General features: G+C 43.6%; 1 protein-coding gene across 1 annotated transcript in view; it reads left to right on the forward strand.

Annotated features, from left to right (window-relative positions):
• The window catches only part of RAB14 (RAB14, member RAS oncogene family), a 50,742-nt gene that overhangs the window by 14,730 nt on the left and 16,396 nt on the right, over nt 1-19,616 (forward strand). The window contains exons 2-3 of the mRNA XM_040324043.1: nt 10,841-10,897; nt 16,922-16,980. Of these exons, the coding sequence (XP_040179977.1) occupies nt 16,929-16,980 (52 nt within the window). The 5' untranslated portion in view covers nt 10,841-10,897; nt 16,922-16,928. The remainder of the gene's footprint in view (nt 1-10,840; nt 10,898-16,921; nt 16,981-19,616) is intronic.

Raw genomic sequence — 19,616 nt, forward strand, 5'->3', positions numbered from 1 at the left:
AAAAAAAAATAAAAAAAAATATATATATATATATATATATATATATATATATATATATATATATATATATATATATATATATATATATATATATATATATATATATATATATATATATATATATATATATATATATATATATATATATATATATATATATATATACGTTTTTAAGCTGTAAAAACGTCCATGGAAATGAAGCCTAATGGCTCACCGATCAGTAAACCTTGTCCCTGTGATGCTGTATGATGCCCCTAATTACAGTAAGTCTGTTAAAAAAAACAAAACCTGCATAATGAGCTAGTATGCATAGCATACTAGATCATTAAGAATTACTTGCCTGAGAGATCGAAGCACTTGTTCGCCTCCGCCGCCATGATACCCAGAGTGACTTCTGGTATCGCTGCTCCAGCACTGTGAATGGCCAGCACTGTGAATGGCCAGAGCAGCAATGATGTCACTCCTGCGCATGATGCTGTTAGTAGCGGCACGCTCAGTGCGCATGCGCCGTAAACATCGGTGCTGCTATTTTTTGCAAATATCCCCCTAAACCTTTTAGGTTTGGAAGATATTTCTTGCACCTACAGGTAAGCCTTAATCTAGGCTTACCTGTAGGTTAAAGTGGTTGTAAAGGGTTTACAACCACTTTAAGCGGATCATATATGGCTTGGGGGGTGTGTGTGTGTGTGTGTGTGTGTGCGCGCTTACTCTGTGCCCCTTGGGGAACATATCGGTTACTCGTCTTGACCACCGTGTGTCTTGCACACAGCGCATCACAGATCAGGATAAAGGGCCAATCATGGTGGCCCTTTACCATGTGATTGCTGTGTCCAATCGCAAGCGATCACAGCTGTTAAACGCAACAGGCCTTTGTCTGTTTATTGCTCTGCTTCCTTTACAACAGCGGTTCTCAAGCTTTCTAATGCCGTGACCCCTTGATAAAATTTCCCAAGTTGTGGGGACCCCTAACAGTAAAATGTATTTTCGTAGCGTGGGTTGTCAGCACCCAAGGCAAGATAAGTAACTTGCACCCCTAGCCCACGGACATTTAGCGCTCCCTGAGTCCCTTCCACTCGTACAGTATTAAAAACCCATATGGTACATTTTAGGATGTACCACTCTTTCTCTTTGTTTTGCGTGGCAGTGCTGGTGGGGAGTTGAGATGAGTGCCAATGCTGGGGGGAGTTCTGATCGGCCAACTTGGGTGCTCTTGATCAAGGTCAGCTGCCCATCTGAGAACTGTAGTGGGGACTTTTAATGGCAACTCTAATCACAGGCAGTGTTACTCGCTGTGTCTCCGACTTTGTGTTGTCTCGTAGCAGTGCCACCTATGCCGAAAACAGTAGATGGGGTCTCTGCCCCCCAGCCATTCCATGAACTGAATGGGCGGCCGCAAAAAGGCTGTGAGAGCAGTGCAGGCTTCAGGAACAGCCCAGGATTCAGTGACCCCTGGCAAATCGTCATTCGACCCCCAGGTTGAGAACCACTGTAGAGAATGTGTGAGGGTTTTTTTACAGTTGTTCACAGTGCCCTGTTCATAAGTGGTGCCTTATCGGTGCCCATTATTGCAGCCTCATCAGCGCACATCAGAATTACCGGTAGTTATTTGCAAAATGTTATAACAAACTAAGAAAATACACTTTTTTTTTTTTTTTTTTTTCAAAATGTTCTTTTTTTGTTTATATTGCAAAGAGTAAATACCCAGTGGTGATTAAAGTGGAGTTCCAGCCTTTTAGTGTTTATTAAAAGTCAGCAGCTACAAAAGCAGCTGCTAACCTTTTAATAAACAGACACTTACCCGCTCCACGGTCCAGCGACGCTCCCCGCCTTCATAGTGTGGGCAGCCGGCCATGACAGCTTTTGGCTTCACGGCCGGGCACTCACTGCGCATGCGCGTGTTTCGCTGCGCTGAGTGGACAGGCGATCTCCTGGGACCTGTCACGTGTCCCTGGAGATCGCCTAAAGGGAGGGGCAGCCTAAGGCAAGAAGAGAAGTCGCAGAGGCGGTCCCTGGGCGGAAAGATGGAGTGAGACGGGAAGTCCCACTCCTACCGAAATGTGGCATGTAAGGGGGTAAGGAGTGCTTGGAAGCGGAAGTTCCACTTTGGGGTTGTAAAGGAATTTTATTTATTTTTTCCCTAAATGGCTTCCTTTACCTTAGTGCAGTCCTCCTTCACTTGCCTCATCCTTCAATTTTGCTTTTAAATGTCCTTATTTCTTCTGAGAAATCCTCACTTCCTGTTCTTCTGTCTCTAACTACACACCGTAATGCGAGGCTTTCTCCCTGGTGTGGAGAAAGCCTCTTGAGGGGGCGAGCAGGAGTGTCGGGACACTCTCTACTTTGCAGATAAAGGAGCTGTGTGTTAGTGGGCGTCCTGACACTCCTGCTTGCCCCCTCAAGAGGCTTTCTCTACACCAGGAAGAAAGCCTCGCATTACTGTGTGGAGTTAGACAGTATTTCTCAGAAGAAATAAGGACATTTAAAAGCAAAAGTGAAGGAGGACTGCACTAAGGTAAAGGAAGCTATTTAGGGAAACATTTTTTTTTTTTTTTTTTTTTTACAACCCCTTTAAATACCACCAAACAAACAGTTAAAAAAATAAAAAATCATATGGGTACAGTGTTTCCATTCATCTGTGGCCAGCTTTAGGGAGATGATTGATTGCTCATATACAGGGGCCATTGGCGGTAACCAGCCATGTCATTCATGGTATTATATCTAGCATGTAGTTGCTATGGGAAACGCACTGCTGAGCAATCTGCACTAATTATCTCGACGGGGCGAGGAATATGAGCCACAGCAATAGAATTGTTTGGCTTTGCAGAATGTCCTATGTTGGCATCTCTCCTGGTTCTTAGTAACGCCAGTCTGATCTGTTTGGTGTCCCTCGTGGGCACTTATGCTTTGTACACAGACTAATCCCCAGCTGTAACCAGACCCGTACAAATAAAAAATGCTATCGTATTAATGGCAGCCTGTATCTGTAAAAAATAAATAAAACCCTTTCTGCTTGTGAGCCCCTCCCAGCATTCCTGGGCTGGCTGATCATGTGACAAGCAGACATGTGACCGGCTGACATCACACACAGATGTGGTTACTGCACTGGCCTGTCACTGAGTCTTGTCTGATAAAAGCAGACGCAGCATTTCCTGGGGAGGATGGGGGAGGGAATCGTACGCCAACTTCACTTATTCTATTTCCTGTCTGTTCAGTTATGACTTTCCAGTTTACAAAAATCTGTTCACTGCACAGCAAAGGTCCGTGTGATGTTTACTGATATATATATATATATAATCTCTCCTGGATGGAGGAAACATGAATGATTGTTTTCATTCAGCAATTCACTGTCTTGAGTGAATGATTCTTGTTAACTCTCCGCTCCCCCTCATGGCAAATGTCCTTCTGCTGCCATCCTCCGCTCTGCTGGTTTGGTTCTTGGAGTTCTCATTAGTACAAATCTCTGGCTGTACAAATCTCATGCTGTTGGCTTTGCCTTTTTTTAATGGACAAAAGCTTTATTGCTCCTGCATTGAAAGCAATCTCCATCAAATAACAGATGTATGCAAACGCTGAGCTCAGACTAGTTTTACATGCCATTTGAAGGGAACGGATATACTGGGTGAGCTCCGTTCTATTACACCTAGGGATATATGTAGTGATCTTTCCTGTTACAGAAAACAGAAAATTGAATACTTACCTTTTCCGTCATTTTCCTTTCCTGGTGCCTGTCCATGGCAGCATACATATGGTTGGTAACCCCGCCCTCAACCAACCCACAGGACCAATTATAACTCTTTAAAAGAGTGTCAGCCTCTCCCATACACCATTCTTGTAACTAGACTCAAAACATTTAAGGATTATGGCAAGGGAGGGCGTATGCTGCCATGGACAGGCACCAGGAAAGGAAAATTACGGAAAGGTAAGTATTCAATTTTCCATTTTCCTGGTGCCTTCCATGTCCGCATACATATGGTTAATAACTCGCTTACAGGGAGGGTAGCTGCCAAAATATTTTTAACTTTCGACTATAGATCAGACAGCTCAAGAAGCCCCCCTGCTTCTCTAGTTTTATTTTTTACATTGTCATTTTTTTTTTAAGTCGTAGGGAGCAAGTGCAACCATTTTGTCGCCTGATAGAGTTTCTGGGCAAAAAGGCGCTACAGTTGCCCAGGAAAAAGACATTCACTGTGCAGAGTGAATACTTATTGATTTCTGGAACCAAAGGACCACTAGCTTGATATGTCCACTGAATGTGATAACTGATCCAACTTGCCAAAGTTGTCCTTCATATTTATATATTTCTAGATCGTTTAGGGATCCAAGAGGAAGCCTGATGATCTCACAATAAGTCTTGTGCCAGACTACTGTAATGTCAGAGTTCTTGACATATCCAGCTTGTGTAATTTCAGGAATGCTGAAACTTTCCCTAAAAGCTGGAAGCACCCATTCCTGGTCAAGGTGGTTTGTAGAGGGAATTCTAGACAAGAACTGCTGAAATTTATCAGAGAAGCACTCTGCTTGGAAGTACGTAATACCGGAGTCCATCTCCCTTAGGGTCTGGGTACCAGAGACTCTTCAGTCAGCGATGGCGGTGACAAAAAAAAAAAAGGAATTTGCTTTGAAAGCAATGTCTCCTAGAGAGCAATCTTGTGCTTATGCGAGCGGTGGAGCCGTAGCGGCACTGAATACCCAAGGCAAAATTTTTTTTTTCTTTTTTTAGGACGTAGTGATTCACCCGGAGATCTTAAGCCAAGAACTGTTTTGAGAGAAAAAAAATGCTCTTCCGGTGGATTTCAAACCCATCTGATGACTGGCAACAGTGGCAAGGCTAAAAAGGCTGAGGCCTGAACCTCCAGGGAGCTAAGTCCCAGAGTTAAATCCTAATCGTGATGCCCAGAACTGAGACAGCTAGTTTCAGCAAATTTAAAAACCTTCTACCAAATCCTGCCGTAGGTATTAATGGTGGGAATTTTATCGGCTTGAAGCAACCTTTGCAAGACTCCATGGGAGCAACCTAATTATACTAGCTTTTCTTTGCCTAACTTCCGGACGCCCAACTCCAAGATCTCTGGAACTGGATGGAAGAGGTCTTCCCAGGACCTACGTTTATGCGTGCTGAAAGGATTGCCAAGGGACAATTTGGACAGTATAGAGAACTGGGGCCTACTTGACCAATAAGGAACTACTGTTCAGATAGATACTTGTCTTTGTTAGGTGATGGTGCCCAGCTGGACAAGGGGCACCAAACCCTGCCGATCACTGGAGTACCTTGTGACGAAGCGAGGTGCCTTGATATTTGGAATGAAATTCTGAGGACTGCCTCACTGGGGGTAGACCCATTGGAAGGTCTACTTGTAATAAGGACCAATTACTGGTACTGACAAATTTCCTTGAAGAGTGATCTGCCAGGTAATTCTGGAGAATTGGACTATAAGAGGCTCTGAGGCTGGAGCAACCCCTTCTGTCTCTGAGTATTATCGGAGTTAACTCCTTGGACGATGATCCGTTATGTGTGTCCTTTTCTTGGCTCTGTATACAGGTTAAGGCTGGCTTGTTGACCAATTGTAGCGGGATGAATTCGCCTCTCAGAGAAAATGCCTAGACGAGACATTGCTATGTAAGATGCACCTGACTGCAGAATGTTAGCGGTGCTTTACTGTCGTCTTCGAGGCACTTTTAGCCCTGCTAGCAGCCAAATAAAGGGTTTAAAGCGCCCGCAAAGCTGCACTTTGCAGGCGTTTCGGCGCCGCCGTATACACCGCTCCTTAAGCGCTGCTTGCAGGACTTTTTTTTTTTAACGTCCCGCAAGTGCACTGCTCCAGTGTGAAGGCTTTTGGGCTTTCACACTGGAGTGACGGAAAAGGCGCTTTTTTCACTTTGAATGCATTAAGGTGAAAAACCTTTTAGTTCAGCAGCTCCCCAGCACATTTTACTTACCTGAACCCTGTCTTTCCAGCACCGGGAACGAGCACACAAGCTTCAGCCGGTGTCTCGGGTCCTAATTGGATAAATTGATACCAGAGCAGTCATTGGCTCCCGCTGCTTTAAATCAAATACAATGACGCCAAAGGTGGGGGGGGGGGGGTTGCGGGCGGTCCGAATCCTGCCGTCTGTCAATGGACGCAGCAGCAGGATTCGGGAGCGTGCCCGCATTGGGTGTCCCTAGGGAAGTGCTTCCGGGGGGGGCACTCGATGTGGGAAGGAGCCACGCTCCTGTTTATGGCTGTTTACATTGTATCAGGTGAGTTGCTGTGCAGTGACTGCATTGTAAGGCAGGCCATAGACTTGCAGGCAAGAAATTTGCACGACTACCCCACAGGTAGGATTTGATTGGGTACGGAACCCCTTGACCTTAGAAGAGATGGGTTTTAATCTTTCTCCTGAAGGCCAAGTGGTCTGACTCCAGTCGGATGGTGGTTGGTAATGCATTCCACAGCTGAGGTCCCTGGACTGCAAATCTTCGATCTCCTTTGGAGTTGTATCTGGCTTTGGGTATCTGGAGTAGGTTTTGATTGGTGGATCGCAGAATGCGATTGGGGTTATGGGTTATTATTCTTTCGCATAGATATTGGGGGGGCGTTTCCTTGAATACACTTATGGGTTAGGCAGAGTGCCTTGAAAGTGATTCTGTCTTTAACTGGCAACCAATGAAGGGATCTCAGTGAAGATGAGATTGATTCCCATCGTTTTTTACCGGTCACTAGTCGCGCGGCCGTATTTTGAACGACTTGCAGACGAGTGATTTGGTATTTGGGGAGTCCTAGATAGAGGGCTTTTGCGTAGTCTAGTCTGGAATTGATGATTGTTCACACCACGACTGCAATGTCCTCTTTCGGGATAAAGGGCATGGGTCTGCGTAGTAGGCGCAGCGGATGGTGGGATCCGCTGACTACTGACCCGATTTGTCCATCCTATGTCATTTCGGTGTCAAAAATGACTCCGACTTTTGACTTTGGTGCTAGGGGTGATAGTTTTGCCCAGAATGGGAGGGGGAGTCCATGTTGACGCGGGGTGATTTTTCCGGTTAGCGTGAAACAGGAGAAGTTCTGTTTTCGAACCGTTGAGTTTAAGATAACTGTTTGTCATCCAGTTATTTATTAGGCCCCTTGCACACTGGGGCGTTTTTCATGCGGTACAGCTCTAAAAATAGCGCTGTTATACCGCATGAAAAATCATGCCCTGCAGTGTTCAATGTGAAAGCCCGAAGGCTTTCACATTGAAGCGGTGCGCTAGCAGGAGCGCACCAAAAGTCCTGCTAGCCGCATCTTTACCGCGGTATAGGAGCGGTGTGTTCACAGCTCCTATACTGCGCCTTCCCATTGAAATCAATGGGAAAGCGTGGTAATACCGTCCGCAACGTGGGCGGTATTAACCCTTTTTCGGCCGCTAGCGGGGGTTAAAACCTCACCGCTAGCGCCCGAATATCGCGGTAAATACGACGGTATAGCCGCGCTACAAATAGCGCGGCTATACCGTCACCGCGGCTCCACGCTGCAATGTGAAAGCAGCCTTATAGTGAGGCATTTCTCTAGTCCAAGAGAATGATCCTTTTTGTTGCAGATGCGGAAATACAGTTGAGTGTCGTCTGCATAGGAGTGGTAAAGTAACTTCTGCTTCCTGATGATTTCAAAGAGGGGGCGGAGATGGATATTGAACAATACGGGTGACAAGGGAGATCCCTGAGGGACTCCGCATGATACCGTACGTTTTTCAGAAGTGAAAGACCCCAGTTTCACTATTTGTGATCTGTTTTCCAAGAAGGAGAACCAAAGGTAGATCTCCTTCTGCGACTCCGGCTATTTCAGCTAGCCTAGCCAGTAGTAGTCCGTGGTCTACAGTGTCAAAAGCCGCACTTAGGTCCAGCAGGATCAGGAGACAAGATTCTCCTTCGACTCACCGACGGTCCCATTCACTTTAATAGAATGGTTGGTGATGACAACAGGATGCCTGCTAACAGGCGCTGCCATGATGGATCTGAAATGACAGGCGCTCTTTGAAGTCAAGGACTTATTCTTGCTGGTAATTCGAATTTTTAATATTTGAAACAAAATTAAGATTTCCTATTTAGTATAAGCTGTTATTGGGTTAGTAAAATGGCAATATCTGAACCGATTCAATCATACAGTTTGTGTACACAGATTTGCAAAACAATGGGATAAAGGAATATTCCTGAAGTTTGTTTTATCTCATGGTTACTGTGAAATTATCAATGCAGTGCACGTTATCTCGGCTTGCAGAACTTGCATTCATTGAATGAATTTTGAATCCAAAAATTTAAATATTGCAGAATATGCTACATACATAACTAAGCTCCATTTCATGCTGAATAAACAGAATTATTAAATTAAAACTAAATTAATGTATCTTAATCAGGCCTCGACAAAATCCGGTTGCCCGGTGTCTCTGCGCGCCCCACCTCAGCGGCGGGCCCGCGGCCTTCTGCAGGCCTAAGCTTCCTTCTGTGATCTGGCGCCATCTTGCGGTGGCCGTTGGCATTACAAGTAAAACAGCAGTTCTAATGTGTTTTTTCACTGCCTCCTTTCCTCTAATTAGAACCCCTAAACAAAAAAAACAAAAATATATATATATATATATATATATATATATATATATATATATATATATATATATATATATATATATATATATATATATATATATAATTTTTTTTTTTTTCTCCAACACCCTAGAGAATAAAATGGCGGTCGTTGCAATACTTTCTGTCACACCGTATTTGCGCAGTGGCCTTACAAGCGCACTTTTTTGGGGGGGAAAAACTTAAAAAAAAAATAAAAAAAAACGGTAAAGTTAGTCCATTTTGTTTTTTAAATTTTTATATTGTGAAAGATAATGTAACGCTGAGTAAATTGATACCCAACATGTCGCGCTTAAAAATTGCATCCGCTCGTGGAATGGCGACAAACTTTTACCCTTTAAAATCTCCATACGCGACGTTTAAAAAAATTCTACAGGTTGCATGTTTTGAGTTACAGAAGAGGTCTAGGGCTAGAATTATTGCTCTCGCTCTACCAAACGCGGCGATACCTCACATGTGTGGTTTGAATACCGTTTACATATGTGGGCTCTACTCACGTATGTATTCGCTTCTGCTTGCGAGCTTGGCGGGACGGTGTGCGTTTTTAGCTGGCTCCTAGATTCCAAGCAAATTTGTCAAACCCTGTCTTAAATAGTAAACCTATAGTATTTTACTCCAAAAGCATTTTATTAAAAAAAAATTGATAAAAATCTGATTTATTTTTTAAAAATCATAGATTTTTTTTGCCCACCTTGTTCCCCTAGCAACAGACTGTGCTGACTGGGATATCCCTCCTGTCAAGCAGTTGTCTATGACCGACCTACCTGTGCACTTGTGGTCAGTCTTTGATTCTGGATTTTTTTTTTTTTTTTAAATATAAAGTAATACTCTTGTAATGCTGACATCACAGAAATATCAAACATTGGTGTATGGTAATAGTTTGGGCTGCTTACCCACCGCAAACTTTTTGCGCTTTATATTTTTTATTTCATCATAGAATAATCGGGCAATGGAGCATTTGGTTATAACATGATCTTTAAAGCGGGGGTTTACCCAATAATCCACTTTCTGTCACTAGATCCAGCATACTGCTGACATCTGCAGTATGCTGGATTTATTTTTTATTTTTTTTAATGTACTTATTTTAGCCGTATTTCTGCTCCCTCACCGAGCGGCGTATCCTTCTGGGTATATGCGTTCCTAAGTAAAGCGCAGTTGATTGACGGGCTTGGATAGCGTGTCACACCTTCTGGAAATAGCCGACGTGACTCTCGGCAATTTACGGCGCCTGCGCAGTCAGCTCTACACGGCAGGCGCAGGATACCGCCGTAAGCAGCCGGGAGTCACGTTGGATATTTCCGGATGGCGCGACGCGCTATCCAAGCCCGTCAATCAACTGCGCTTGATTTAGGAACGCCCATTCCCCGAAGGTTTCCCCGCTCGGAGCCGGAGAAGAAATACGGCTAAAACGAGAAGTACAAAAAAGAAAAAAATCCAGCATACTGCAGATGTCAGCAGTATGCTGGATCTAGTGACAGAAAGTGGATTTTTGGGTGAACCCCCGTTTTAAATCATTATTGCATATTTATTCAACACTTTCACATGTGTATTTTGCAATTCTACGTTTTAGAGTTGTCTGCCTTTATGGAACAGTATTTTGTGAGACTCTGTATGCCAGGCTCTTGAGTGTAACTTGTTTTACAGTAGTACCAGAAGATTTAGACCAGTAGTCTCCAAACGGTGGCCCCTGGACCAGTTGCTGCCCTTTTGCTTGCTTTTATCTGGCCCTTGGAGCAATATTCCTCCCGACGATGGGGGCAACCATTCCTTCCACGTTGCCGACGATGGGGGCAACCATTCCTTCCACGTCGCCGACGATGGGGGCACTCCTACTGACCAGTCATTATGCAATCTTGTTACTCCCACTGACCTATAAGCCTAAGATATTTTCTACTCCCAATGGCCAGAGTCCGGCCCTCCTAAAGGACAAAAAACTGGCCCTGTGTTTTTAAAAAGTCTGGAGACCCTCGATTTAAACAACTGATCATCATTACATGATTCACCAATGTTATGATCAGGCAACTATTGGCTGTGTATGGATGCAGCAGACATCCTGGCTGATCTCCTTTACATGTCTGTGGCCACCTTTTCGTTTCCCCTGAATTTAGATAACATCATGAGTGTTAAAAACTGATCTGCCTGATGATATAAAGACCTAATTGAAAACCACAGACCATCTGGTAATGTAATCTGGATATGACCAGTAATGTTTGTCCCATTTTATCTATTTTTCTTTTCTCCCAGGGACTTGTAGTGGACATCTGTGACTGCTGATCGTCTTTGTTGCACATCATATAAAAGGTAACAATACTGTTTGTCTTCAGCCTCTAAACTTCCATGACCTATAGAATTTTCAGTAGCCAAGTACACACTGGATTTTTAAAGCCAAATTTCATGTTTAGTATGACAATAAATGATTACACCGAAAAAAAGCTAGGGGCTTTCAATTATGGCACTTAAAGGATTTGAAGGGTGCTTTGATTCTGGCATTCAACGCCTGGATATACAAAGAATCCAGATTTAATAATCGGAACATACAGAAGTTTAAAAGAACCACATTAGTTTAGCACACTACAAAGAACACTTCTATATTTTCTTTATACTGAGTTTTCCATTTCACAGGTGACATGTTTCATAGATAGCTGTACTTCATTAGGACCAGCAGTGAAAGTGTTGCAAGACATCCATGCAAGGTTTTTTTTGACCTTGCATGGTTACAGTGAGCTACACACACACACACACACACACACACACACACACACACACACACACACACACACACACACACACACACACACACACTTCTCCAGGGAAAAGGTGTTGCTTCTCTACGGGACTTAAGGATATAGAGGTTCAGGACATAAAATTGTTCTGTCTCAAGATGGTAGTGTTGGAGGAGATCTCTACAGAATAGAAATGAGCCCAAAGTGGCTGATTTCTTCCCTTGTGTTGCTGGAACTAAATCATATCAGCATGAATGCTTCTCAGCCATTCACAGGAAGCCTTGTATTTTTATCAATAAATGCAAGGCTTAGTTGGAAATACTTTCCACACTTCACTCCTGCACATACTGCATGTTGTCCTACCCACCAATCAGCAAGCCTTATATTCGTTGATAAAAAAAAACACAAGGCTTCTCCTGAATGGATGAAAAGCATTCAGGCGATCTCTATCTAGTTCCAGTAGCAGACGGGAAGTTGCCTATACTGCTGTGGAACACGGCACTGTATACTCTATGTAGCAGATGCCAATACAGTGTAATACAGTGCACACATTGGTTGCTGTTGGTAATTGAAATGGTTTGTGAGGGCCAGCTTGATCCAAACTAATTAAAGTCATAATCAACATAATGGAAAATTTGTTACCAGTACTTGCCATAATTTTCCTTTCCTGGCTCTGCGTCTTGCTATCAAGACTGTGGGTCAACTCTGCCCCCTTGACCCCTTATAGGACATTCCTGAATAGAAGTATAAAAGGCAGGCAGTATCTGGTGCAGGTGTTCTCGTAAAGAGCTCGCAACAGACCAGGGAGGGTATGTGCTGGCATGACGCAGAGCCAGGAAAGGAAAATTACGGTAAGTATTGGTAGTCATTTTCAGTTTTCCTGGCTCAGCTTCATGCCATCAAGACTGCGGCACTTGACTAGCCAATCCCAGGGAGGGACAAGACATAGACACCAGGTGCTGCTACCGAAAAAAATTGAATATCTTGACAGGGCAGTCAAGAGCGCATCATGAGACCATGTCCAGTTTATAGTGCTTTATGAAGGTATTTGGGGATTTCCCTTTCGCTTCCTTGCAGACTACGTAATAATCAAACGTCCGTTGCGACCGCAAATTGTAATACCTACACCGGGGTACTGCCTGCCTTTTATACTTCTATTTAGGAATGTCCTATAAGGGATCAAGGGACGGAGTTGACCCGCAGTCTTGATAGCATGATGCAGAGCGAGGAAAAAAATTTGACTTTACCTCTAGAAATGCAGAAAAACATGCCATTGAAAACTCCTGTATTCTCATCGCTCTCTTTATTTATACTTTATTATTTATACTTTATTGTATGGCTAATAGCCCAGGGTTTTCCACCCTTGTTAGTCTTCATTATTGTGCACATTACATTTACAAAGTGTGTGGAATTTTAACCGCTTGCCAACCAGCCGCCGCAGTTTTACGGCGGCAGGTCGGCTCGTCTGCACATAATCGCGTAATATTACGTGATTTCGCATTTCAGCCACTAGGGGTGCGCGCGCCCCCTGCTCGCCCCTGGTGCCGCGTGTGATCGCTCGTTACAGAGCGAGAACTGGGAGGGAGAGAAATGACTGTTCGTCTGTTCATACAATGTATGAACAGCGATCTGTCATTTCCCCTAGTCAGTCCCACCCACCTTCAGTTAGAACACACCTAGGGAACATAATTAACCCCTTCCTCGCCCCCCTAGTGTTAACCCCTTCCTGCCAGTGACATTTTTACAGTAACCAATGCATTTTTATAGCACTAATCGCTAAAAAAATGCCAGTGGTCCCAAAAATGTGTCAAAAGTGTCCGAAGTGTGCGCCATAAGGTCGCCGCCATTACTAGTAAAAAATAAATTATTTATAAAAATGCAATAAAACTTTCCCTAATCTTGTAGACGCTATAACTTTTGCGCAAACCAATCAAACGCTTATTGTGTTTTTTTTTTTTTTTTTTTTGTTTTTTTCCGTAAAAAATGTAGAATACGTATCGGCCTAAACTCAGGAAAAAAATAGTTTTGTCATTTTGGGGGATATTTATTACAGTAACAAATATTCATTTTTTTTTTTTCAAAATTTCGCTCTATTTTTGTTTATCGCAAAAAAATAAAAACTGCAGAGGTGATAAATACCATCAAAAGAAAGCTCTATTTGTGGGGGGAAAAAAGACACCAATTTTGTTTGGGAGCCACGTCGCACGACCGCAATTGTCAGTTAAAGTGACGCAGTGCTGAATCGCAAAAAGTGGCCCAGTCATTGACCAGCAAAATGGTCCGGGCCTGAAGTGGTTAAACGTCTTGTCCAAGAGACTAAATCACGTTCCCTGTCTACTTGTCCCTCATGACAATCTACTTGTCTTGCTTTTAAAAATGAAAGGGGTTTTTGGCAACTTCAATTATTATTTTTAACTGGGAGAGGGGCTCCAGGAACATGTCACATTTTCCACCCTAAGGTTCTGTTCACACCTAGGCGTATATACGCCTGAAGCGCGACGCCGCAGCAGCCCCTTAGACGCTGGAGGGATGATTTTACATTGCCCTCTATGGAGATGTTTCACATCTCCACACCGAACGCCGTAGGCCTGAAAACAAGTCCCGGACCTTTTTTTTTCAGGCGGCTTTCGGCGTTCGGCATAGGAGATGTGGACCTGGGGGTAAGCTGCATTCACAATCGCGGCGTTTTGTCGCCGCAAATCGTGGCACAAAACGCCACAATTTGTCGCAATTCGTGGGTCAAAACGCCGTGATTAGGTACGCCAAGGTGTGAATGCAAAAATGGGTAGAACGTGTAACTTGTTCCTGAAGGTGATCTTATCCTTTAACCCTTATGCTGCCAGAGCAGTTTTTGCGTGTTTTGCTGAAGTTTTAAAGAATTAGGCCTGAAGGTTACATAACCCCCCCCCCCCCCCCCCAAAACATGATATATTTTCTGAAAGCAGACACCCTAGAGAACAAAATGGTGGTAGATTAAATTATGTCACACAATATCATTTCAGTAAAAAACACACTAAAGTTAATTTTAGGGCACACAAATGCAATAAATTACCAATTGTTTGGTAAATATAAAAGACAAGATTGCATTGAGTAAATAGATGCCCAACTTGTCAAACCTTAAACTTGCGTGCACCTGTGAAATGGTTACAAACTTCAGTACCCTATATTTTCTATAGGCGACGCTCTAAAAAAAAAAAAAAAACTCTGGGTCATCAGTGTTACGAAGGAGGTCTTGTGTTAAAATAATTGCTCCCACTCTGGCGTGCGCATCGATATGCTACATGAGTAGATGCCCCTAACGCATCCATTTATGTTTGTGAGGCCCCCCACATATACATGCCTATAATCTTTTTGAGGTGGGGTTTTATGTGTTTGGGTGTAACTTTTTTTATTTTTTACAATTAAATTTTTTTTTTTTCATTACATAGGGGACAAAAAGTCCACTCTTGGCTCTCGGCTCCTCCCCGCAAGAGCTAACCCTCTCTGGGAAGCTGTCTCCCGGGGGGGGGGGTTACCTTGCAGGCATGCTCCTGTGTGATACAGTCGGCAGCCATAGCCGCCAAGTGTATGACTCAGCCCCGGTGCATCATTGATTTGATTGACAGCAGCGGGAGCAAATGGCTGCTCTGTTATCGATCATCCAATGAAGAGCCGCCTCAAGCTGGGGGATTGCATCCAGGAGATTTTTGGGCTCGGGTAAGTAAAACGGCTTGGGGGGGGGGGGGGCGATGACTTCAAGGTGTTTTTTCACCTTAAAGAGGTTGTAAAGGTAAAAAAAATTCCCCTAAATAGCTTCCTTTACCTTAGTGCAGTCCTCCTTCACTTGCTTCATCCTTCGATTTTGCTTTTAAATGTCCTTATTTCTTAGAAATGCTCACTTCCTGTTCTGTCTGTAACTACACACCGTAATGTAAGGCTTTCTCCCTGGTGTGGACAAAGCCTCTTGAGGGGGCGAGCAGTCAGGACGCCGACTAACACACAGCTCGTTTCTCTATCTGCAAAGTAGAGTGTGTCCTGACAATCCTGCTCGCCCCTCCACACCAGGGAGAAAGCCTCGCATTATGGTGGTGAGTTACAGACAGAAGAAATAAGGACATTTTAAAAGCAAAATCGAAGGATGAGGCAAGTGAAGGAGGACTGCACCAATGTAAAGGAAGCTATTTAGGGAATTTTTATTGTTTTTACCTTTACACAACCCCTTTAATGCATAGGATGAAAAAACACAAAGCCTTACAGCCCCTTTTAAACTATAGGAACACCTTGTGAAATATCTCACACTGGCAATCAATCATTGTTTTTCCATGAATGACTTTAAAGAGTACCAGATGTCATTGGGCTTATGCAAGAATCTGAATATTTATGTCAGACTTTTCATGCTCCTCTCTTTTTAAAAGAAATCTATAAGCGTGATAAGTCTGTGCTCACAACACAACGTTTTGTTCTCCTCTCCTGTACATAATGTCAGCTGTTGTACTTAACTATTCATGCCTCTGCATACTGCCTGCTGTCATATCCACCACACTGTTCTCCTGTACATTCTGCACACTTTTTTCCATACTCCTAGTCATACCCACCTCGCTCCATTTTAATTTATATTTATTTCTTATCAGAAAAATATTTTATTGTGCATATAATAGACCAGGTACAAACGGTTGTAAAAGGTATAACGCTCTAAAAGTACCATGTACAAGGTTATATGGTGATATAGGATAAACCATCTGCACAATAAGTGTAAAAGTGAACATATTGTCAGACTTTAAACTAAAGATAACCCAAAAAACAACCTAGAACAGTGATGGCGAACCTTGGCACCCTAGATGTTTTAGAACTACATTTCCCATGATGCTAAACTTTACTGCAGAGTGCATGAGCATCATGGGAAATGTAGTTCCAAAACATCTGGGGTGCCAAGGTTTGTCATCACTGACCTAGAACATATATCCTCCGCAGTGTGTATCATCCATTAGTGGAAAAAAGGCATGCCGAACAAACAAAATGACTCTCCAATCATTATCCACGGTAATCTAAGCAAGAATCATTATTCCTACGTGTTTTTCTTTTTTGGACCACTTTTGGTAGGTCCTGACCACTACACATTGGGAACATCACACAAAAGCTGCAGCTTTGGAATTGCCCTGAACCAGTCAGCCAGCTATTACATTTTGGCTCTTGTCAGTCAAGAAAATCCTTAGGCTTTACCCAGCTTTTCTGCTTTTAACACATCAACTTCAGGGACAACATGTTCACTTTCCTAATATATTCCTCCCATTTTCAGATGCCATTGTAATGAGATAATCTTATTCACTTTACCTGTCAGTGGTCATAATGTTATGGCTGATCGGTGTATAAGGCAGCATTTCCCCGAACTGATCTCGGATAAATGCTCATAGTTACACAGGCCCCAGCCATCTTGTGGAGGTTGAGCTGAGAGCCAATCTGTGAGTTGGTTGGAATGATTTAGAAGCATTTGGGTTCCATTATTCAGCCCAGCTTTGGTAAGATTTGGCTTATTGTTTTTATACTACTTGTTCAGTCTAGTACTGTCATCATAGATGAGTGAATGCTCCTACTGGCTAATAACGTTTCCTTCTCTTTTCTACAGCGCCATCATGGCCACCGCACCTTACAATTACTCGTATATCTTCAAATACATCATCATTGGTAAGTCAATCTAACTGCAGTAAAGTGACTCTGAGAGAACAGTAGAAATCACTGGAGGAATGTGTGTGATGGAGCTTGTCAATTAGTGAGGCCTGGGAGAGCAGGTTGTACTGATTGGCTTCTGTAGGATCACAGTCGGTCCTCATTTCAGAGAGTTTTGAAACATGGTGTCCACTGACCTACAAGTTGTAGGAAGGAAAAGCATTTTTTGTTTTGTGTTGTCCACACTTTTTTAGTTTTGTAGTAACAAGATCACTAAACTCTCCCACGTTTACTTTTACTCAACTTTTTTTAATGCACCTCCAGCAAAAAGTGTCTGTCAAGTTAACTCTAAAGCCAGGAGGACAGGAAAATGATGATGATGCAGAATGACCCAAATTTTTTTTTTTTTTTTTAACCTGAGCCTGGATTCTGGTTGGTTAGGTTTTATATTTTAATCATACAGTTCATCACACAGGCTCCTCAAAGGATAAGTTCAAGGTAAAATGTGCAATTTTTTTTTTTTTAAATCTATTTGTAATGGACCTGTAAAGTATTCCATCCACGATCAGCAGATCATGGGTGTAATGCTACGGTCCTGCAGACTACCTCCAATACAGCCAGGCAGTTACACTGACAGGAAGACTTGATTAACTACCACAGCGCTCAACAGTGCCATGGTAGTTCATTAAAAACTACAAGCCAACAGCCGCAATAGGCTCCGCAGGACATTGTAAATGGATAACGTGGCCATGCAGGTGGAGAAGATCCCTCGCTAGCTGTCAGACTGGGGCTGGTGCATTTGTAACCTGTTACATGTTCACCTTTTGTAACATGTTTCACCCATGTTCAGGGTGTAATTTTTATTTTTATTTTCTCGCACGGTATTTGCGCAATAATTTTTCAAACACATTTTTTTGGGGGAAAAAAAACCTGTTTCATGAATTAAAAAATAACAAAACAGTAAAGTTAGCCCATTTTTTTATAATGTGAAAGATGATGTTACGCAGAGTAAATAGATACCTAACATGTCACGCTTTAAAATTGCACACACTCATGGAATGGCGCCAAACTTCGGTACTTAAAAATCTCCATAGGCGACGCTTTACATTTTTTTACAGGTTACTATTTTCGCGTTTCAGAGAAGGTCTAGTGCTAGAATTGTTGCACTAACGCATGCGACGATACCTCACATGTGGGGTTTGAACGGCTATACATATGTGGGCGGGACTTGCATGCGTGTTCGCTTCTGCACGTGAGCTACCCGGGATAGGGGCGTTAAGTAAAATAATTTTTATTTTTTTATTTCTACACTTTTTTCTTTTTTTGATCACTTTTATTCCTATTACAAGGAATGTAAACATCCCTTGTAATAGGAATCAGTGTGACAGGTCCTCTTTATGGAGAGATGTGGGGTCAATAAGACCCCACATCTCTCCTCCAGGCTTACAAGCATGAAAAAACATTCTATGATCTCACACCGACAGCCGCGATTGCGGCTTTGTTTACTTCCGGGTACCGGGCGTGACGTCATAACATCGCGCCCGGGCCTCTGACTGTCATAGAGATGACTGGTGACCATCAGGTCACCAGTCATCTCTATGCTTCCCCAGCCAGCACCGGCCGATTCGCTCTCTGGGCCCCCGATGGCACGGGAGAGCCCGGAGAAGCACCGGATGGCGGCGGGGGGGGGGGGGGGCGTCCCCTCCCGCTGCCTTTAAGAACGATCAAGCGGCAGAACTGCCACTTTGATCGTTCTTATTGTGCACAGAATCGCCGGCAGAAGGAGGTGATATCTGAATGATGCCTGTAGCTACAGGCATTATTCAGATATCGCGCACAAAGTCGAGGACATATTTTGTCGTTCAGCGGTTGTAAAGTGGTTAAAGTCTTAAAGCTGAGGTCCGCCTGCCCCTTTTTAAAAATTAAGTCAGCAGCTACACGTATACTGTAGCTGCTGACTTTTAACATTGGGACACCTGCATGTCCTAAAGTCCAGTGATGTCGGCACCGCAGCTAATGTTTCCATCAGCTGTCGGGTGCTGTCGCAGCCATTGACGGTAAGGGAACTCTGCAGTGTAGCCTTTCAGCTTCACGGTCTGGTCCCTACTGTGCATGAGCAAAGCACGCTTCGCTCTTTTGATGGCCCAGTAGAAGGGGAGGGACCCTGATGTACTTTACTGCAGCCCAGTCTCCTGGCTCGCTCCCCCTTCCCCCCGAAAGGGAAAGGTGCCAAATGTGGGGGGGGGGGGGGGTGTCGCATAAGCCGAAGTTCCCCTTTTGACATTAAAGGTTCTTGTAAAATAACTTGCTCTGTGCTGTGGTTTTGCACAGAGCACCCCTGATACTCCATTTGTCTTCTGACTCCTCTTCAGCCAGTGCCAGCAATGGCAAACTGCTTGCTCTGGAGGCACTGGTGCATGCTCGCTCCCAAGTCCCTCTCTGTGTCCATATTACACGCAGAGCCCTGCAACTCGGCCCTGTCCTCCGTTCCCTGGCTGCTGTCTCAGCCAATGAGGAATGAGAGACTCGGGATAAGCTCAGCTCTCATGCACATCACTGGATCGAGTGGGAGCTCAGGTGAGTATTCTCTGAGCTGGGGGGGCCCGCTGCAGTTTTTTTTTTTTTTTTTTTTTTTTTTTTTTTTTTACCTTCAT

The sequence above is a fragment of the Rana temporaria genome, chromosome 9 (genome assembly GCF_905171775.1).
Source record: "Rana temporaria chromosome 9, aRanTem1.1, whole genome shotgun sequence".
Classification (NCBI taxonomy): domain Eukaryota; kingdom Metazoa; phylum Chordata; class Amphibia; order Anura; family Ranidae; genus Rana; species Rana temporaria.